Raw genomic sequence first — 23,916 nt, 5'->3', positions numbered from 1 at the left:
CCGGATTTTTACCGGCCAAACGATCAGCCAAACGAATTCGACTGAAATGGTCGGTAAAAAACATTGAACTAAAGAAAGAACTCCTTCTTGAGTTCAATGGTAAACAATCGGTGCTAGAACAAACGTGTACTTAGTCACGCACGCCACTACATCCCGGTATTGCCGGTATTGGACGTTTGCTCACCGGCATTTTACCGGCAACGATCAGTGGTCGGTGTGTGTGCCAGGTCCCGTTCCCACACGTGGTTCACTATTGGAATTTGGAAGACCGATAAAAAATCGGCCGTCCAAAATCGGGAACGGGACCTGGCACACACACCGACCACTGATCGTTGCCGGTAAAATGCCGGTGAGCAAACGTCCAATACCGGCAATACCGGGATGTAGTGGCGTATGTGACTAAGTATACGTTTGTACAAGCACAGATTGTTCACCATTGAAGAAGAGAAGAAAAAGTTCTTCCTTGAGTTCAATGTTGAATACCGACCATTTCAGTCGACTTCGTTTGGCTGATCGTTTGGACGGTAAAAATCCGGTGAGTATGCTCGCAACTGCTACCGATAAAATATCGACCGATTTTATTCCGGGCCGTCCAAAATCGGTGTGTGTGCAACTAGGCTTACACCGCCTATATTTACATACTATGTTACGCGGTGCGTCAAAAATTTATCTACTGAAGTCAGGGCGGTTAGTAATCTGAGTCGTCTACGAGCCTTGGTATTCAGCAAGCTTTTGGTTCAACATAACACTGTTTTCACGGATTGATGTGTGTATCGTTTCACTTAAAATTCCTTTTTTTACGTTTGGGTGGTTTCACTACTTGTTTTTATTTTTAATAATTGTTATGAGGTGTATGTTGTTACACTTTTTTGCCTCAATTGGAAGCAATGAATCGAGGGGTTAGATTGATCTCGCCTTCTCAATTTCTTTTTACCTCATATTGTATTTGATTGATTATTTCTAATTCATGAAATTGAATAAAGACCTTTATTATTATTATTCGATTCGATCAAGCGATGTCAAGCGAGAAGGTGGTTAACGATGCGCTCTGCGGTTATTGCCGTAGAAATGTCGTAAAATCAATTAAATGTGAAGTATGTTCTAAAATATTTCACCCTGGTTGTACAGCCCGGCTGAAGAGTATAAAAATCATCAGTGAATCATCCATTACTTGCTGTTCTGAAAGAATTCAATCCGATGAAGAATTGTAAAAAATGCGGCGAGGATGGAGTCCGTTGAAGTGGATTTAAATCCGGTAAATAAGTTTCAAATAACTAATCAGATAACTCAAATTGAGTTTCTGATCAGAATAATTAAAGAATTGGAGGAAAAGAATCAATTAATGAATGATAACAATGTATTGTTAAACTACAAAATTTCAATGTTAGAAAAGGAAATTTTATCTCAAGGAAATAAGATAAAAGACAAACATCGCTAAAGGAAAGCACACAGATAGGGGTACATCTCAAAACACATCACATATCCATACCTCTGTGGAAAATGTGGGGGAATGGAAAACAATTCAGAGCAAAAGAAGGAGAAATATCAAACCAACTAGGTTTGGAACAAACAAGGTGGCAGAAGGTGATTCTAACAAAGGTTTTGTGGGCCAGGAAAAAAAAGGCATGGTTTTTCATAGGCCGTGTTAAGGCCCATGTTACTGAACATATGATTGAAAAATACATCAAAGAGAAACAAAGTTTCGAAAATGAAGTGGAAATTAAACAATTAAAATTTGAAAATAAGAAAGGCGACCTTAAGAGTTCCTCAGTAAAGGTTCCTATTAAAAGAAAGGATGAGTTATATAAATCTGAATTTTGGCCTGAAAATGTTGTCATTAAAAGATTCAACTTGCAGGTATACAAAAAAAATAGTGCCGCGGCTGATTTTTTTTATAAAAGACTTGCAAGCTCAAGTACCTTATCACCTTTGATAAAAATTCCACTGAGAGAAATTACAGCCTAATTGTATAGGAATATAACAACCTCTGGAATTAATAACATCAGACTGAAATTGAGTTACATAGATTGGAATGATAAAGTAGAACCCTTGACAGCCGAGGAGAGCTTCAGATATTTCTTTCATTATTTGAAAACTAATTTTGACCTGGAGTTTCCCCAAAGAAGAAGACGTGGATATAACACCAATAAATGGAGAAGTACTGATGAAAATATAATAGAACTCAAACGTCAATTAGATGTTCTTGATACGATATTTAGGGTAACTCGATCCCATGATGCTTACACGGCTTACAAAAAATGCAAAGAACAACTGAAACATAGCATCGAAAAAACAAAAAAACAGAAGAATGAGGAGCTTATAAACAAATCTGAAAACAAAACAAAAACTATTTGGAAGGTTATCAAAAATGAAACACGAAGAAAACTGAGAACTGATGATGACTGCAAGTTGGACGCTGATACTTTGAACGACTATTTTTTCTCAGTCGGGGACATGATGAATGAAAGTTCAAATATTCCTTCTAATTACATAGAAGAAGCAGCTAAATTGTTACAACAGAAGCATCATGCGAAAAGTAAACTAACAAGGTTTACCGATACAACAGAGTTTGAAGTTATAAGTGTTATCAAGAAGATCAAACACAAGGAAACGACTGACATATATGATATGACAACAATATTTTTGAAAGATATATGTATAGAAATAGCAAATCTTTTAACAATCATATTGAATAAATGTCTCAAAATGGGAATCTTCCCGGATACACTGAAGATGGCAAAAGTGTTACCTATCTACAAGAAAGGAGATAAAAGTAACCCAGCAAACTACCGTCCAATATCTATCCTGCCAGCCATTTCAAAGGTTTTTGAAGAAATTGTGAAAGAGAGACTCTTAGACTATCTCAATGATAATAGAATCCTCGGCGAACAGCAACACGGCTATCGAAATTTGAAATCAACAACAACAATGCTTTTGGAACTCAAGGAGAACATCATTTCGGCGTTGGATCGGAAATGGGTATCGGAGATTGTGTCTTGCGATCTGACAAAAGCATTCGACAGTATGAGCCATGAATTACTTATTGGAAAACTCCGTCTGTATGGCGTGGACGGTACGCCATTACTAATGATAATGTCATTCCTTGAAAACAGACAGCAGCAGGTTCAATGGCAAAATAAAAAATCACACATGAAGAGGGTAAATTTTGGAGTTCCTCAGGGGTCAATTTTGGGGCCCATATTGTTTATAGTCTTCATGAATGACCTAGAAATAACTGCAGATGATCTCTGCATATTTTTTATATTGCTTTATGCTGATGACACCACCTTTTTCCTTAAAGCGTTAAATTTGAAATTTCTACAGCATTTGAAGGAAGAAGTTTTGATGGAAGCTAGAGATTGGTTCAGATTCAATTCCCTTTCAATAAATGAGAGTAAAACGCAACAACTAGTTTTAAAAAGTAATAAAGAAAATACAATCAAATTATTGGGAGTAACCTTGGACGGAGCTCTGTCATGGGAACCACATATAGAGACCATGAAGAAAAAACTAGCAACGGCCATTTATACAATAACAACTGTGAGCAAAGTATCAACTACTCAACTACAGAGGCAGCATTAACAACTTATTTCGCCAACTTTCATTCAGTTGCTTCCTATGGAATTCTCCTGTGGGGGACATCTATACATGTGCAGGATCTGCTGATTTACCAAAAGAGAGCTATTCGGAAAATCCTTAACCTCAAGCAAACTGATAGCTGTAGAGAGGCTTTTGGAAAATTGAGAGTACTTACCATTCCAGCCATTTATGTATTGGAGTGTGCCACGTATATTCACAACAACTTGAATAAATTTCCAACCAACAGTACTTATCATTCTATCAACACTAGGAATAGGACAAACTTGTCCATTCCATATCATAGCCGTAAATTTTCCCAGCAAGGAGTTGACTTTTGGGGTCCGAAAATTTTCAATAAGCTACCAGAGAGATTTAGGGTTTTATCAGAGAAGAAGTTTAAGAAGTCTTTCAAAGAATTTTTACACTTAAATACATTTTACTCACTGGATGAGTTCATGAGCATGAAAATAATACTGTAATTCCTTTGTTTTGACTAAGCATGTAACTTTCATTGATGCTGTAAATATATTATTATTATTTTTTTTTTTCCTTCGTGTGAGGGGAAAACCCTTTATGGGCGCCCAGAGGGTCCGCACTCTAGGTAGTGTGAGACTCCGAGATCTTGTTTGGCTACTCACTAAAAACCCCTCACACATTCCACGGAGAAGTTCTTCGTCCAGCCCTTGCAGCATCCCTTAACAAAAGAGATGAGCTGCAAGTGGCATCTAGAGTTCATGGGATCTGATGATATGCAGTGACCCAAGCAACACCGCCTTCTGCATTCTGTGCGCTAGTATCTCGGCCCAAGATCTGCAGGCCGGAATAATCTTCAATTCTTCCACGTAGTTGGCTCTCATTCCTCCGAGACATCCTATGATCAGTACAACCATCCTGACTTTATGACCCGGGTACATAGTTCCAAGCTCGAAAACAAGATCACCATGTTGTTTTCTGCAGGGGATGAGAATTCCACGACGAACAATTCCTTCAGCTCTTTGTCCAAAAGAAGTATGTCTGGCTTTATTGCATTGATCTGCCGTGTTGTTGAGACAGGATACTTCCAGTATATTCGAGCTTTCTCGTTCTGGACCACCGCTTCAATCTCCAGAGGCACATATGGTAGCACCGGTTCTTTGTCTATCTCATATTCACTCACAATTCAAGCGTGAATATTTATACCAATATAGGTGGATGAAAAATATGTATGATAAACAGTTGGTATATTTGAAACAAACTTATCTTGGTGAAAAAATTCGGAATTCAAGTTGTAAAACGAAGACAACATGGTCTTTGATAAACTCATTAAGTGGAAAGAATAAAGTTTCGCAGAAAATTGTACCAAGAGGTAACCCTAAGGATGTAGTAAAACAATTCAACAACCATTTTATTAATATTGCGGCGAATATTAACACCCAACCTGGAACTGAGCAATCGACAACTAAGACTAGATGTGTGGATAAATCCTTTTTTGTTTTCGAAATAGAAAAAGCTGAAATATTTAAAGCAGTTAAGCAATTAAAAAATTCGTTTTCTTCCGGATATGATGAAATACCCGGTGTTGTCATTAAAGAGGTTATACATCTGATTGAAGAACCACTGAGGTATTTAATATATAGATCCTTTGTTGCTGGAACCTTTCCATGCAGCTTGAAAATTTCATCGGTGACACCTTTGTTTAAATCTGGTGATATTGATGATGTCTCAAACTATAGGCCTATAAATTTGCTGACAACATTCTCAAAGATTTTTGAAAAGATTCTTGCGATGCGTTTAATAGCCTTCCTCAGGAAACATCAAGTATTCTCCTCATGTCAACATGGATTTATGCACAAAAAAAATACGACTACTGCTATTTTTGAACTCACAAATACTGTCTTGAATGCAATAGAGAAGGGAAGTTGGTCTTTTTTTGGATTTGTCGAAGGCCTTTGATTGTGTTAATCATGAAAAACTAATAAAAAAATTGGAAACATGCGGAATAAGAGGTAAACAACTTGATCTTATAAAAAGTTATTTGAAGGATAGAAAACAAAAGGTTCGAATCGTAATAGACTCTGAAACATTTATCTCTGATGAGGGAGATATTATTTGTGGAGTACCACAGGGCAGCGTATTAGGCCCTCTCTTGTTTTTAATCTATATTAATGATCTTCCATTTTACATTGATCAATCACTTAATATAATTATATTTGTAGATGATACTAATATAGTCAAAATTTTGAAAGATTTGAGTAGGGTGACAATTGAATTGAATGATGTCTTCATTAGCGTGAAGAACTGGTGCCTTAGCAATGATTTAAGCTTGAATGCAAGTAAAACAGAGTGTGTTATTTTTCATACAGATAGAGCTAGCTATGAATTACCTTGTGAAATAAAGCTGGATGGTGTATGTGTTACGGTATGCAACTCCACCAAATTTCTTGGGGTTCACATGGACTGCAATGTAAAGTGGAAGGTTCATGTTGAGTCTCTAGAAAGAAGACTTAACTCTGCTATCTATTCCATTAATGTATTAAAAAGGTCGGTTGATGTATCAACTTTGAGAACTGTATATTTTGCAAATATTCAATCAATATTATCATATGGTATTGTCTGCTGGGGAAATAGTTCATTTTCTGATTCTTTATTCGTTAAACAAAAAATTGCATTGAGAACTATGCTAGGTATGAAGTACAGACAGACTTGTAGAGGTGTTTTCCGGATGAATAATATTCTTACCCTTATGGGTCTTTACGTATATAACAGCATTAAATTTCTCATACAGCACCCAGATCTTTTCGAAGAATTTAGGAATGTGAACACTAGAACCAGACAGATTGTGAAATATATATACCCAATACATAGTCTAACACTGACACAAAATAATGCACAGTATATGTGTATTAGGTTGCTTAATTCCCTGCCTGTAAAATTTCATACTATCGATGTTGAGAAAATGTTTTTGAAAAAGTTGTTTAAGTTTGTAATTACTTGTGAACCATACAATGTTAATGAATTCTTGGAATATTGTAAGGTAAACAAACACATGGTTGTGTAGGGTTTATATTGTTTATATTGTTTATTTGACATTTTTTCTTGTATTCGTGAATACTAAGAGATGAATAAATACTATCTATCTATCTATCTATCTATCTATCATATGCCGCCCTCAGATGGAAGTAGAGAACTCGGAGTGCCGCGTTGTGTCTCTCTATGTACCCCGATGGAGCATGGACTCTACAGGCGGAAAGAATGTGCATAATCGTTTCTTGTTGACTATGGCACGCTCTGCACGTTGTTGGGGTGTCCATTTTCATAATGTTCTTTTTATACCATCTGGTATTTATTACTCCATCCTGACACGCCATCACAAATCCCTCCGTCTCTGACTTAAGGCTAGCCGACTTTAGAAAGGCGAAAGACAATTCTTCCGACAGATCTTGGTCTTTTAAACTCCTGAAAAATATGGAGTGCAGGTTCTTACTCATATGATGTTCGAGTAATGTATTCGACTGAGACTTCCGGATCAGTCTTGCTAGCCTTCTTTGGTCCGCTTGAGTGATTGGTGCTCCAGCACGCTCAGGATCGATCGACACGCCGGTTATACCGAGCTTCTCCAAGGCTCTCTGTCTAGCTCGGAATAGGAAGGCTCCGTGGTTTGCGAGTTCATGCTGAGCTACAAACTTCAGGAGCGGATCTTCACTTCTTAGGACCCTTACTGCTGTTTCCAATGTTTGTTGATAGTGTTGATATTCCAAACATTGCAATCCTCTACCCCCCTGGCTTCGGGGAAGGTATATCCTCTCTTATTATTATTATTATGACTTTAGCCTTGCGGCTTTCACACTCCTCTCCAGAGGAAAATTCACTTATCCCAGATATCTCAGATATCAAAAGGATTAAGCTCTGTTGGAGCCCTTTCCAGGTTGTCGGGCTCTTGGTGGTGGTCGGGTCCGGGTCGCTCCTCGCCTTCCTGCTGTAGGTTGGATTCCTGCTCCACCCGCACTTCCTGTCGGAGCAGACGGTGTTCCTCTGCATTCCCCATGTACTTGCGTACAGTTCTCGCCGTTCCGAGCAGTACCGCCTTCTGCATGACTCTATAGATATTTTCGTCCAACTGAAGTTTCCTCAAGTTCTCTAGTAGTTTCTTCGGTATCAGGCCTGTAGATGAAATGACAATAGGGATGGTCTTGATATCTCTCAGCTTCCACTGTCTTCTGGTCTGTTCCTCGAGATCTCTGTATTTCGAAATTTTTTCAGTGTGCCTATCTAGAAGATTGTTATTATTTGGAATTGCCACGTCGATGAATAGTGCTCTGTCCTCATCCTTATTGAGCAATATGAGGTCTGGTCTATTGTGGGTTATTTTTCGGTCTGTGAGAACCGTGCGATCCCAGTAGAGCTTGTGATGTTCGTTTTTCACCACAGCATCCGGATGGTTATTGTAATAAGGAACCTTTTTCGAACTTAGAAGTTGGTGTTTTAGTGCCAATTCTTGGTGAAGAATCTTGGCAACAGCATCATGTCTATTTTTGTACTCCGTGCCCGCGAACTTCTGACATCCCCCGGTGATGTGCTGGATAGTTTCATGTGTCGCACAGTCATAACGACAGCTATCGTCCGCCACTGAGGCATCCTTGGCGATGTACCTCATGTAATTTCTTGTTGGAATCACCTGATCCTGGATGGCGAGCATGAAGCCCTCTGTCTCAGGAAACAACCTTCCGGAAGTCAACCAGTAGTTCGACGCAGATATGTCGACGTAATCATGGTTGACCTCGTTCTGGTGCCTCCCATGCAAAGGTTTGCCAATCAGTTTCTGCACTTTACCCTCTGCAGAGTGTTCGACGGTTTCCAAGTGATCCTGTTGAAGCTTTAATGGTGTAGCTTTTGGGGTGATGTTTATTGTGTTTAGTCAGCATCGTCCTTATTTTTCTCTGTAAAGCTGCTAAATCGGTGGTCGTCCAAGAGATAATACCAAATGAATAGCTCAGCGCCGAGCAAGCGTAGGTGTTAATCGCTTTTATCAGATTCTTGCTGTTAAGACCAGTTCTGATTATCCTCCTCAATCTTCGGGTGAACTCCTCCGTTAATTCTTTCTTCATCTGGGTCTGATTGATTTTTCTTGCCTGTTTTATTCCTAGATACTTGAATGTGTCTCCTTCCTTTAATGCTTCAATTTCTGCACCTTCCTTGAGTTTGAACGTACCATCTTCTATTTTCCCTCTCGTTATGTTAAGCAGTCGACATTTTTCAAGTCCAAACTTCATTTTGATGCCTTCCGAGAATCCTTCCACCATTTTCAGCATCAGTTGCATTTGTTTTTTGGTAGATGCGAAGAGTTTCAAGTCGTCCATGTTAAGGAGATGATTCAGTTTCATCATAGTTCTACTGCCGCTCTTGATGGAAAATCCGTAGTCCGTAGAATTCAATCTATGAGACAAGGGATTCAGGGCCATGCAGAACCACAGAGGGCTCAGCGAGTCTCCTTGGAAAATTCCGCGTCTTATTGGAATAGGTCCTGTTGTAATGGAGCCATCTGCTGCTTTCATTTGAACTAGTATTGACAGGTTGACATGGCGTTTTTCAGGAACTTAACAATATTGGGATCCACCTTGTAAATCTTCAAGATCGTCAAGAGCCATTCGTGAGGTATAGAATCGAATGCTTTTTTGTAGTCTATGTACGCAGCGTAAAGATTCCTTCGCTTGGAGAACGCTTGATTGCAGATAACTGAATCTATTATTAGTTGTTCTTTGCACCCTCGGCTGTCTTTGGTGCATCCTTTCTGTTGCATGGCGATGATGTTATTCCTTTCGCAATGGTTGTGAATTCGGTTTGAAATGCACGATGTGATTAATTTGTACATCGTTGGAAGACATGTGATTGGTCGATACTTGGATGGGTCTTCTGTATTCCTTTGGTCTTTAGGTAACAAGTATGTTGTGCCATGTGTAAGGAATACTGGCATTCTTTCAGGATTTTCAATGACATCATTTATTGCGGAGGTCAATTTGTCATGCATGATCCAAAGTTTCTTGATCCAGAAGTTCTGTAATCCATCAGGCCCAGGTGCTTTCCAGTTGTGCAGTCCTCTGATAGCTGATTTTACTTCTTCAATTGTGATCATGTCATGTTGCATCGGCTCATATTTTATAGCTTCAGATTTTTCATCTTCAATCCATCCGGTATCTCCATTGAAGTGAGATTTCGTTGATAATTGTTCGGTCCAGAATTGTTCAATGGCTTCCTTTGGTGGTAACTTTCCATTTTCTCCAACCGACGATGTGAGTGACCGGTAGAAAGATTCTTCCGACTTTTCGAATGAATTATTGTCTCTTTTCCGGCTATAATTGCTTTTATATCTCCTCAGGCGTTCTGCATACAGACTTAATTTTTGCTTCAGAGTGTCGAGGCAATGGTGAGCTGTAGCATTCACCGTCTCTCGTTCTGTGTGTGTCCTGTTTCTATCCATGATATCTTTGGCAGCTTTCACAACCTTTCTTCCTCGATTCCCGTTCAAGTACTCCGTCAGTCGTCCAATGTCTCTTCTTAGCCTTTCTGTTTTGTGTTGAAGACGTTTCTGCCATGCTGGCGCGTGTAATTTGTGTAATTTTGGACCATCATTGCTTGTTCGGCGAATTTTTGCCCCCATGGTTTTCGCTGTCGTTAGCGCTGCACAGTGAAAAACTAGATGCAGATATTCCAATGAACTTCCGTTCTGTAGGTATTCAGGTAAAACGTCCTTATTCAAGATGTCGATTATAAGTGACAGTTTCTTGGATGTATTGAGCCGTGGAGGTGCTACTCGATGAAGAGGATCTGTTCCTTCCAGTTCGGCAAAGTATCTCCTCATGTCAGAGTCAACTTGTCGGTGGAGCTCTTCCCTATCGTCCTGGTGTTCAGGCTCACTTGCGTTGCAAGATGGACTTTCAGTATTAGTTTCTTCTGCCTGTTGTTGCCCAGGCATGTGAATTTCATCAGAGGTGTTGGTGTTATTCTCTATTGCAGGCGGACGCTGAAGTTCTCGTTTAATTGCGTCGATTCGGGCCGTTGGTATTAGTTCATTTCTCAGAATTACGCGGTACTGGTCTGCCACTCGTTGTTCTGTGACATTGAGATTTGGGTAGGCGTTGCAGAATTCCTCATGGAGCCTTTTCCTATAGTTGTTCGTGTTCTGCCCTAGTCCCGTGATGGAGTTATATATGCGCACTATAGTTTCATTCATGGACGTTGTCCACTTCATGCGCTTTCTAACTAACCCCGCTTGGGTGAGCACTGGCTGAATTATTATTATTATTATTATTAATCCATCAAAATCTGCAATCCATTGGAAATAGTATCGATGGTTTTCAGCACTTCCTTTCATCTCAACAAAACTGTAAAATTGTTTGTGTGACAGAACACTGGAAAAGTGAAGATGAATTAGTACAAAAGTTAAATAACTTCAACCTAATCTCTTGGATATGCAGATCCAAAGGAAAACATGGGGGTGCAGCAATATACATCCAGGAAGGAGTTAGGTTAGGTTAGGTTAGGTTAGGTTAGGTTAGGTTAGTTGTTAGTTGTTCTGTGACATTGAGATTTGGGTAGGCGTTGCAGAATTCCTCATGGAGCCTTTTCCTATAGTTGTTCGTGTTCTGCCCTAGTCCCGTGATGGAGTTATATATGCGCACTATAGTTTCATTCATGGACGTTGTCCACTTCATGCGCTTTCTAACTAACCCCGCTTGGGTGAGCACTGGCTGAATTATTATTATTATTATTATTAATCCATCAAAATCTGCAATCCATTGGAAATAGTATCGATGGTTTTCAGCACTTCCTTTCATCTCAACAAAACTATAAAATTGTTTGTGTGACAGAACACTGGAAAAGTGAAGATGAATTAGTACAAAAGTTAAATAACTTCAACCTAATCTCTTGGATATGCAGATCCAAAGGAAAACATGGGGGTGCAGCAATATACATCCAGGAAGGAGTTAGGTGTAGAAGAAGGAAGAAATTCCAAGAGCTCTCCATCATTGGCCATTTTGAGTGTGCTGCGGTTGAATTACGTCTGGGTAGTGAAAGTTTTATTGTGCTGGCAGTGTATAGACCAAACAGTGCGGACAGCGATATGTACGTGTTTCTGGCACATCTAGAAGAAGTTCTCTCGTTGGTGACTGAGGAAAATAAACATATTGTGGTAGCAGGAGATTTCAATATTAACCTTCTAGTAAACACCAGTAAGAAGACTGAGTTTCTCACTTTGTTGACTTTTTTCAGCTTTTTCACACGAGATCAATGAGCCTACAAGGGTAACACATAGTACAAGTAGTTGCCTAGATAATATATTTGTTAATTTTCAGGTTGATGCAGAAGTAATCAAGACCGCTGTTTCAGATCATTTCGGTCAAAAAAAAAAGTTTTTAATGTAGCTACAGAACAAGTTAACAACAATAATTGTGTCTATCGCAGACTTTATAGTCATGAGGGAATAATTAATTTCCGAAATGATCTGCAACAGGGGAAGTGGCAGTCAGTGTTTTCTACTGATCAGTCAGATGTTTACTTGCAATGGCAGGCTTTCATGATATGTTTCTCTCGCATATTTGAAAAACATTTTCCTTTGAAATTGTGTAAATTTGGAAAAAAGAAATTGCAGAACTATTATGATACCAATGAGGTCAGGGACAGTAAGTTCAAGTTGGATTGTTTGCTTACATTGAAGTCATGTGATAATTCTTATAAACCGTTATATAATACTGAAAAACGAAGTTTGTCATAATTGACAAACTTCTAACAGCAGCTAGGGCTAATTATTATAATCTGAAAATTCAGTCATCTGACAATAAGAATAAAACTATGTGGTCTATTTGTAATGACATTAGGGGCACAGAATATAAGAACGGTTTCAATATTTTCAATGAAGGTTTTGGTGATGTAGCTGAAAGGTATAACAATTTCTCAGTCGAAAAAATTCCTATTTTGCTGAATAGTTTGGATGATAAGACCTTTTCTTGTAATTTACCTAGTAACTCCAGATCTATTGATATACAGCCAACAAATCCTGATGAAATAGTTAAAATATTAAGAAAAATAAAGTACTGTAGTGGCGATGACGGAATACTAGTCAATATTATGAAAAGTTGTGTAGATGAGATAAAGTTTGTCATTTCATACATAGTAAATAATTCAATCAAATTTGGAATATTCCCAAAACAACTAAAACTAGCACTAATAAAACCCATTTATAAAAAAGGTGAAGAAACTTCTTTTGAAAGCTACAGGCCTATCCGTATATTGTCCAGTTTTTCGAGAATATTTGAACATGTAATGTGTGACAGACTGTTGAATTTCATGAATGAGTGCAATCTATTTAATGATTCTCAGCATGGATATTTGGAGGTTCAAACTGCATTATATCATTTCACTGAAAGAATAATAGAGCTACTGGAGGATGATAAGCTTGGCTTGGGTTTGTTCATCGATCTAGCTAGTGCATATGACTGTTTATTTAGGCCTTTTTTGTTGAAAAAATAGAAAAGTTAGGAATAAAGGGTAATGCAAAAGAATGGATAGCTTCATATCTGTCAGCGCGTTTGCAGAGGGTAACCATTGGTAAAAATATTAAATCAGATATAATTGAATCAGAATATGGGGTACCTCAGGTTTGTGATTTGAGTTCCGTTCTCTTCATTATTTTTATTATTGCTATAGGGGATATAATTGACGAAATAATTAAGTTGTTAACTTCTTTTGTTGATGATACCAATGATTGGTGGTAGTAATTTTGATGAAATCAAAGCAAAGGCTCTCTCAATGTATGATCAATTAAAATCCTGGTTTGATAAGGACAAATTGATTATGAATGAAAGCAAAACAACAGCTGTATTATTCAGCACAAACAGATCACAGAAAGTGAAAGAGAGTTTTTGAATCTGACTGATTGTAATGTGAGAATTGAGGAATCTGTTAAGTTTTTGGGAGTCTATCTGGATAGTTTCTTAAAATGGTCGTTTCACATAGAGTACCTTTCAGGAAAGTTATGTCGTGTTGGTCATTGTCAAAATATTTTAATGTTAATAATTTAAAAACGGTTTATCTTGCAAATTTTGAATGTCTGTTGGGATATGGTATTATTTTCTGGGGATCGAGCTCGGAATTAAGCAGGTTGTTTGTTCTGCAGAAGAGAGTTTTGAGGTGCATGTTCAAAATGTCTTATATTCAATCGTGTAGGGGAGTCTTTAAAGAAAATAATATGCTGACTGTTTCTGGTATTTATATATTTGAGTGTTTGGTATTTTTCTTCAAGAATAAGTACATTTTTTCAGTTCACACTAGGAAGAGCGAATATTCTTTACAATCACAAAATTTACATTACAAAAACGAATCTTGCCTTGTCAATTGATTTTATTTTTTTCAAGCCGCATAAATGACAAACAAATTCTTGAACCCTATTAGGTTTATTATCATTTATTAGGTAGCATATTATTCTGGTTGCTTTCATCTGCAAGTCGAAGGTTAGCGAATGTTTTTTGGAAATCTTCGCTTTGCTTCATTATCTGCAGAGGTTTTTTATTACTTTTTTGTGAAAAGCTGGCTTAAAATCACATCCAGTCAAAGCATGCAGTCCAGGAAGAGCATTGCAAACAGAATTCCCCAATTTTTGATGCATTCTACTGACATTAATCATCCTCTGATGATTAGTCCCAACTTATATCTACGCGCATTAAAGCTGACTGACCAGCTGTGTCCCGATTGGACGTTGACTGACTATCATAATTTCGATTTACATACTGAAACACAAAAGTTTATAAAGTTTCAGCCTTAAGAAATTGATTTTATTATGTCGGTGATCACGACATGTTTGACCGCGCACCTGAGGTACATGTTCTAACATCCACTTGACTGACCGCAGCGTTTTATTGTATATTATGATTGTAATCACCTGAGAAAAAATTAGGCTTAAGAAATTCAGAGACTTTTTTGGCTCTGCCTCTCCGTCTATTATTGTCACGTTCCGGGCATGGACTTTTCGGTGTTGACTTGCGAGGTCTGTTCGAAATCAACCGAGACGAGCGCTTGCGCGGTCATTCGTTCAAACTCAGAAAGGAGAACTTTTCCACGGTTCGTAGGCAGCATTTTCTCACCAACCGTGTATGTCCTTCCTGGAATGGTTTGCCTGAGGCTGTTGTTGGTTCCAGTTCGGTGAACGCATTCAAGAATTCGTACGATAGATGGCTCGGGCAGGAGCGTAGTGTGGTGGCAGCGGTTCGTGTCGGTCGTGACGGTTTTTTGTACCGTATCGCTTGTGGAACTTTTTGTTTTTTTGTTTTTTATTCGGTGTACTTATTGTTTTTCCTATTGTTTTTTTTTTGTATTTTTTTTTCGTTGTTGTGAGTTTTTAGGCTGTCTCTACTCTTTCTTTATTGTAATAATAATATTAATAATTTCCTATTCCATTAAGACGCGGAATTTTCCAAGGAGACTCGCTGAGCCCTCTGTGGTTCTGCATGGCCCTGAATCCCTTGTCTCATAGATTGAATTCTACGTTCTACGGATTTTCCATCAAGAGCGGCAGTAGAACTATGATGAAACTGAATCATCTCCTTTACATGGACTATTTGAAACTCTTCGCATCTACCAAAAAACAAATGCAACTGATGCTGAAAATGGTGGAAGGATTCTCGGAAGACATCAAAATGAAGTTTGGACTAGGAAAATGTCGACTGCTAAACATAACGAGAGGGAAAATAGAAGATGGTACGTTCAAAATCAAGGAAGGTGCAGAAATTGAAGCATTAAAGGAAGGAGACACATACAAGTATCTAGGCATAAAACAGGCAAGAAAAATCAATCAGACCCAGATGAAGAAAGAATTAACGGAGGAGTTCACCCGAAGATTGAGAAGGATAATGAGAACTGGTCTTAACAGCAAGAATCTGATGAAAGCGATTAACACCTACGCTTGCTCGGCGCTGAGCTATTCATTTGGTATTATCTCTTGGACGACCACCGATTTAGCAGCTTCACAGAGAAAAATAAAGACGATGCTGACTAAACACAATAAACATCACCCCAAAAGCTCGATAGAACGGGCAGAGCTGCCACGACATCTTGGGGGTAGAGGAATTGTTGATTTGTCCAACCCTATGTCCCTGGAAATTGAAGGACTTCGAAAATATTTCTTGAGCAAGGCAGCTTCGTCATAACTCCATCGAGCAGTTTGTATTGCTGATAGTTCTACACCATTAAAGTTACAACAGGATCACTTGATTACGTCGACATATCTGCGTCGAACTACTGGTTGACTTCCGGAAGGTTGTTTCCTGAGACAGAGGGCTTCATGCTCGCCATCCAGGATCAGGTGATTCCAACAAGAAATTACATGAAATACATCGCCAAGGATGCCTCAGTGGCGGACGATAGCTGTCGTTATGGCTGTGCGACACATGAAACTATCCAGCACATCACCGGGGGATGTCAGAAGTTCGCGTACTTGGAGTATAAAAATAGACATGATGCTGTTGCCAAGATTCTTCACCAAGAATTGGCACTAGAACACCAACTCCTAACTTCGAAAAAGGTTCCTTATTACAATTACCATCCGGATGCTGTGTTGGAAAATGAACATCACAAGCTCTACTGGGATCGCACGGTTCTCACAGACCGAAAAATAACCCACAATAGACCATCATATTGCTCAATAAGGATGAGGACACGGCACTATTCATCGACGTGGCAATTCCAAATAATAACAATCTTCTAGATAGACACACTGAAAAAATTTCAAAATACAGAGATCTCGAGGAACAAACCAGAAGACAGTGGGAGCTGAAAGATATAAAGACCATCCCTATTGTCATTTCATCTACAGGCCTGATACCGAAGAAACTACTAGAGAACTTGAGGAAACTTCAGTTGGACGAAAATATTTATAAAGTCATGCAGAAGGCGGTACTGCTCGGAACGGCGAGAACTTTACGCAAGTACATGTGGAATACAGAGGAACACCGTCTGCTCCGACAGGAAGTGCGGGTGGAGCAGGAATCCAGCCGGCGGCAGGGAGCCGAGGAGCGACCTGGACTCGGACCTGGACCGAGCTTAATCCTTTTGATATCTGAGATATCTGGGATAAGTGAATCTTCCTCTGGAGAGGAGTGTGAAAGCCGCAAGGCTAAGTCAGATAAGTACAGAATAAAACTTTCGCAGCTACGAAGTTTTGAGGAAGACATCACAATGTTACGAAAAGGAAATCCAGTTGGGAAAAGCAGCAAATTGAAACAACTAAGTCCACTTTTTCAGATCGATCTGTTGGTTCTTTGAAGCTGTCGCAAGTTTGCCTCAGTTATGGAATTCTTCACCCGAAACATCAATTTACTAGGCTACTTCTACAACATCATCATGAAAAATTCCGACATCATGGTAATGAAAAAGTTCCGAATAAGATTCGCAGAACGTACTGGATCATAGATTGTAGACCAGCCGTGAAAGCGATAAATTATTCTTGCCAAAAGTGCAAAAATGAAAACGCACAACCAAAACCTCCAACCATGGGACAGTTGTCTCTAGCAAGAGTAACAATAGGAGTACACCCATTCAGCTACACAGGAATGGACTACTTTTGTCCTATTTTAGTGACTGCTGGAAGACATCGCGAAAAGAAATGAGGTATAATCTTCACATGCCTTGCCGTGCGAGCAATATATTTAGAATTGGTTCATTCACTTACTACTGGATCGGCGTTCATGGCGATCAGAAGAATGATTGCAAAACGTGGACAACCATAGAAAATTTTCTCCGATAATGGGACTAACTTAAGACTAGCAGCTGAAAAACTTCGTCGTGCTCTGCGGGAATTGGATGAGAATGCAATATTAGATTCCATGACGCCAAGAGGAACTGAATTCATCTTTTTTCCACCGGGAGCTCCTCATATGGCAAGAGCTCGGTAGCGTCTAGTAAAATAACGGAAACCGCTTTAGGAACTATTTTTCATAGTTAAAGCATTCGTGATGAGACACTCCTGACATTATTTACAGAGGCCGAGAACATAGTTAACTCGTTTACGTTTACGTATGTCTCAATAGAGAATTGAAGTGCTGCCATGAACGTAAACGTTAACGTTATATTTAGCATCTACGCATGATCATTCGTCAGCTTTTAACGTTAACGGTTAACAATTTCTTCTTCGGGAATAAAAAAAAATCTCGAAATACTCGAACTTTTTGCATTAACCAAAACAAACTCAGACGGAATGACGGAAATCAGCTGACTTGAGTTCTGTCACATATTACAGATTTCTTTCATCCACATCCACTAGTTCTTAAACTGGCCACCAAACACTAGCGCCATTTCCGACGGGATTCCAAAAATACCTAACCTAATTCCAAAAACGTGTCCCCCGTGTTGCCTATCTATTCGGCAGTCTCTCTTTTCTCCTGTCTCTGGTTAAACGAGTAGCATCGATGACTTGCGAATGGCCGAATTTTGACTGTTGAATGCAATTCTCAATAACCTCAAATGGTCATTGTTTACATTTCACATGTATTTTCTCATAATGAATTAAAGTTTTAGGAAATCAGCATTGATTTTAAAGTTATCAAAAGGATTAAGTTATGAAACTTCGTTATCAGATTACATTCAGTAAGGAAATGGCTGAAACTTCACAGCGATTCTCATGTCTCTAACACTTGAACATTTCATTAATAATTAAATACTTCCAAGTTGAAAATTCTCTTTATTATGCATATAATCATTAGAACATCAGTATTCCAAATATTATTCCAGCTGTCGAGGCTCACTATTAGATATTAGATAAAAGAGAGTTCCGGCAAAACGAAATCAGAATCCAAATTGATAGGTTATGTTTAACGTCTGACGTTTCATGATGGAAGCGCTTCAACTCAAATTTCATTACAACACGTAAACGTTATATTTGACGTTATTTGTCACGTTAACGTTTACGTTCAGGCTAACGTTACTTCAACGCACTTCAACTCTCTAATGAGTCCCGAAGAACCTGAAGCACTAACTCTTAACCACTCTCTCACGGGCCTTCAAAATTTGGATGGGCTACCTGATAATTTTGATTCAAGACTTCATTTGAGAATAGAGTGGCGTAAATCATAAATGGTGGTTAACAGTTTTCATAGAAGATGGACAAGAGAATATCTTCCAACACTTTCTCGACGAAATAAATGGACCGACAATAACCAATCACTGGAATGAGAAGACATTGTCATCATAGTTAATGAAAATCTTCCTAGGTACTCCTGGAAGTTAGAGAAAGTCACCAGAGTTTTTCCAGGAAATGACGGAAAAGTGAGAGTGGCGGAGGTGAAAACGGCAAAAAACACCTATCGTCGGTCTGTTACTAAGCTGTGTAGAATGGAAGTGAAAGGATGAAGAAACGAGTTTCTCATTGTGGGGCAAATGTTCCAGTTCCATCAAGTAACAATTTTAACATAGAAAAATCATGTTGTCAGTTGTTGTGAAAAATTTGAATAGAGACGTCAGTCTTTCTGAAGAATAAAAGTGAAAAGGAATAAGTTCAAAGTTATTTAGTTTTGAGCAAATACACAATAGTTAAGACATTATTGTATTGAATGTCGAGATTTCAACATTGGCCGCTTCAACAATAGTCAATAAAACTTTTTGAAAATCAAAGTTAATTATTCAGAAATATAAGTTGCGATTCAATGCTTTCCCAATTTATACTCAAAAACTATATAATTTGTAATTCGTTGCTGTTATGTGAATTAAAACGATTTTTCCCAGCGAGCACAAACATCCCTGGGATGTTTTGGGATGTTTCGAAAATGTTGGCATGAGGATGTTTCTTTGAAACGTAATATGCACTTCCCAAAGAGGTCTCCAAAGGCTATTGGAAATCTTTATTTGTTCTGATCTGTGCCATCTGTGGCATTTCTTCGTCTACCTACTGAGAGGTACTGTCGAGTTGAAAATAATGTAAACGTGTGGATATCTTCTCTTGACGTCGCATATTTTGCCTTGGGAGGTTTATTCCAAATAAACAATATACAATTTTACAATTCACCTATTTCATTTTGCCGCCATTTCCACTGTCTTCGTAGTGTGGACTGTGGACTGTTCGGAGTTGAGAGTTGATTGGTGATTTGTATAATATTAACTACTTCTGTGTTGGTTTTGATTGTGAATTTAGGATAGATCACTTCGTAGTAACCAAATACAATTAATAAGTAAGTATTACATGAATTAAATGTATAGTATAATGTCCAGAAACATACAAATAACCTCAAAAGAATCCACGCTGCGTGGTTAATATTATTTGTGTATTTGGGACTAGGTATAAGAGATCATTGTATTTTGGTTGGAATAATCGAATGGTATATGGAAGGTTATTATAATTATTCAAGGAATAACTTTATAAAGTTTAAAGCCATATCATCGAGGATTTCAACATATTTCGATAATCTATCTCTGCCGTTGATAATTCCCAAAATATTTTGTAAGATTACTCTTCCGACGATGATAATAATCATTCATCACTTGTGAATCACAAAATAATTCAAATTGTCCCAGAAAAGTTCTTGTTTTTGAAAACTCCTTTAAATTGTTCCATCTTTAAATACCAGTACAAATAATTAAATAAATAAAATCGTTTCGCAAATCAACCTGTTCAGGAGCTATATACAACTCAAATCTTCCAGATCCTTTAATGCAGCTATTTTCTCTGTTATTTTAATTGGAAAAAATCATCTTAGCCTTCATATATTTTATGAATTAATTGTTTGAATTGTTTTTATTTTGTAGATGTGATCCATAAAAAATTCCCAATCACTAGGAAAGTATTAAGTATTCGAACTCTATGCCAAAGATTGGTTTAGGCATATTAGGCAGAGGAGGAGGGACGATAAAATGAAGGGAAAATAAATTGTTCATAAATTTTTTTTTCGTTTTCCCTTTCGGTACATCTAATATTATAATGAGTTTGTTTTCTATTATTTCTGTTTTTTTTATGTTAAATGTGATATTTCTTTTTGGTTATCTATGTTTGTTTTATTGAATGTGATATACCTTTTGTTTATTCTCCCTTTCTGTAGTATAATATTTATCTATTGTTTTTTGTTGTTAATTTTTTTATGTGAAATGTGATTTCTTTTCCTTTTGTACCTGTTGGAGTATCATTAAAATATTTTTATTCTTATATTGTGTTCTGTATTTCATTTAAAAACTTTGTAGTTCATTTAAAATAGAATGTGGTATCCTCAAACATTCAAATGAAAGAAAAAAAGCCTCACAAAAGAATTTCATATAAAGTCTTACAAACAGCGATTTCGTGTGCACAAAGCGCTTTAGAAATGTTCTATTGTGTACATGAAAAGGCTATCAAAGTAGTTCTTTTTGTGATATCCCAGGGACATCCATATAATAGCCGCCTGCGGCGGACATTGGCTGTTCTATAAAAGTTCTATTCATGTACAAACAGAACATCGCAGTGGATGTTCAATGGCTCGAAATCTCTTACTTTTAACATCTCTGAGATGTTTTTGTGCTCGCTGGGTTATTAGTGGGATAGCAGCAATCTTCTTTAGTAAAAAGAACATAAATGAATATGATAAAAGGCTTACGAAATTGGGAATATATAAATTAGAGATGGAATAGTGTATGATGAAGAGATAAAAAATAAATCATCTCGAAAGCTAGAGCAAGAAAAAATAGTTCGCACTTTAATTAAAGATTGCTACTATACCACTAATGAAAATCGTCTCAAAAACTATATTTAACCAGTACTTTGTACGGGTAGACAGAGAGTTTTTCCTGAAGTTTTTATCTCTGTTTTCATGTATCACACGAAGACGTGTATGGTGAACCGTTGAAATTTTACCTCTGCTCACACTGAGATCTGGAACGGGAAACAGGTTCTAGGTTCTATGTCTTGCTGCCATTCTTTCGCACTCACTTTATTGTACTATGCTTTCACAATTTAAACTCAAAAACCACATTTACCTAGTACCTACACAGGAAAACATAACAAACGACAGAGGGTTATTCTGTTTTGTTCTTTTGCTTATATTACCCAGATTGCCACAAGTTTCTATAATTGGGTCCCGAATTCCCGGAATCCCGAAGATCCCAACGACAAAATTGGCCTACAAGCCTATTGGGTAGTTTCTCACTTGTAGTCGGATCCCCAGATTAAAAAGGATATATCGAAGTCCCGAAGATATAAGGTCCTTTCGTTTGCATGAAAAGTGTAGCACTTTTCTACACTCGATTTGATTTACACCAGTGTAGAGAAAGTGTAGTTTATCTACACATAGTCGAAAGGAGATGCAGATAAATTACACCTCCTCTACACTGGTGTAAATTCAATCAGCAAACGAATTCTAAAATCGAGTGTAGCAAAGTACTACACTCTTTATGCAAACGAAAGGACCTATAGATACACTAGATTTTCGAAAGTGACAAAATACTATGATTTGGCCTCATCCCTAGAATGTATTGATGTCGGAAAATCGGAATCTTTCAGCATTATCAATGAGAATACTCTAACTTAAACTTACATATAGTGCATTTGCATGGCCTTGCCGGTAGCTTATAGAAATCAGGAAGATCAGGGTATTCTTCTGAGGGAATAACCAAGAAACTGTGTTCGCTCTCACTACTATTGAAGGCTAAACTAGAGTTTGTAGAATCTGACAGCAGAGCATCAACTTCAACTGTATTTTCAGGAGAAAGACTGACATCAAATAGTTCTTCTGGCTTTGGGAAATAGGGGTCACCACATTCTATACGATCTTCTGCCAGAGTTAATATCTCGCAAAAGAGTCGGAATAATTGTCCACGCGATAAATTCATAAGTGGGTCTGAAAAATAAAACAAGTTGCTTGAACAGAGTTATTCAATTTTATGTTTAGATGTGTTATCATAAGAATATCAGTTTAATAACAACTAGTAAACCCAACGATATACTTTTTCTTCGATCCATTATATATACAGGGTGTGGCGTAATGAATGGATAATATGGAGCCTGCAGGTAGAGGACTCTATGGCGGTTCAGAAAAATATATTTTACGTTTAGTAAAAGTGCCTTGGTTTTCGAGATATTCGAGATTTTCGAAAATTCAAGAAAATCACACCCTTAGCCACTCCTTTTGCAGGCAAGACTCCAAATGAAGGGATGTTTTCAAACTGTTTTTTGGATAGTATTCCTGGATAGATGCGCTATCGAATGTAAATTATTTTTTTTGAGGCGCATGAATAGTTTTTCATAAATAAAAGAATTAACTCAAATTTTTCGTTTTGCTTATTTTTTTTCCTAAGTTCAACCCAGCGTGGTGTGAAAAATAATATGGTTACTTGAGTGCCAAAGCGAGAGAAAACATGTCTGTTTCACTGAGATTCTGAAATGGTATAACTCACTCTATTTTCAGCATTAAATACAAAATAAATTTCTATTACAATGAGTCAAGGCAGAGTTTGACGTAAGCCTTTTTCTGTAATTTTTAGCAACTGAAATGAGACTTGCAAGCAGAATAAAGCAATTATTCATAAGAAGTTGTAGAGCATCTAGTACAGCTCCTGATGCACACTTTGAACACTTTTTGTAAAACTCGATTCAATTAAACAATATTTTAAAATTGTTTTTTTCCCTCGTATTCTTTCATTATTAAGCCCTATAGTTATAAAGTTAATAGTTGTTAAGCGAATTTCAAGTAACGAAGTGAATTTTAGCACTTTTGTAATTAAGAAAAAAAGCTGAAAATTAGTCAATTTTTATTACATTGAATCAAGACCGTTGTTACAAAAATGCTGAAATTTAATGCATAACTTGAAAATATTGATTTCACAACGTTGGGGTTCAATAATAAAAGAAAATGAGAAAAAAATAACAATTTTAAAATATCGTTTCATTGAATAAAGTTTCACAAATCACGAATGATGCTTAAATTGGCCACCATGAGTTCTGATACATACTCTATAGTCTACACTTTCTAATAAATCATAGCTTTATTGCATAGATATCAACAATTTCAAAATGAGTATCGTTTCATTGAATTAAATATCACAAAAGAATCTCTAAGAGGCCATTATGAGCTTCAGTAAATGCTCTATACCTTCTTATAGACGATTGCTTCATTCTGCTTGCATTTCTCATTTTAGATGCTAAAAATTTTAGAAACACTGTTTACATTAAACTAGGCCTCAACTGATTGCAATAGGAATTTATTTTGTATCAAATGCTGAGAATACAGAGAGTTATACCATTTCGGAATCTCAATGAAACTGGCATGTTTTTTCTTGCATTGGCTCTTAGGTAACCATATTATTTTTTACACCGCGCTAGTTTGAACTTATGAAAAAAAATTAGCAGAACGGAAAAGT

General features: G+C 37.5%; 1 protein-coding gene across 1 annotated transcript in view; it reads right to left on the bottom strand.

Moving 5' to 3' along the window:
• Positions 1-23,916, bottom strand: part of LOC123314441 — a 225,887-nt gene that overhangs the window by 196,685 nt on the left and 5,286 nt on the right. Inside the window, exon 2 of the mRNA XM_044899732.1 lies at positions 22,095-22,397. Within this exon, the coding sequence (XP_044755667.1) occupies positions 22,095-22,397 (303 nt within the window). The remainder of the gene's footprint in view (positions 1-22,094; positions 22,398-23,916) is intronic.

The sequence above is a fragment of the Coccinella septempunctata genome, chromosome 5 (assembly GCF_907165205.1).
Source record: "Coccinella septempunctata chromosome 5, icCocSept1.1, whole genome shotgun sequence".
Classification (NCBI taxonomy): domain Eukaryota; kingdom Metazoa; phylum Arthropoda; class Insecta; order Coleoptera; family Coccinellidae; genus Coccinella; species Coccinella septempunctata.
Note: the sequence above shows the minus strand (reverse complement) of the source record. Positions and strands in the feature narration are given on the sequence as shown.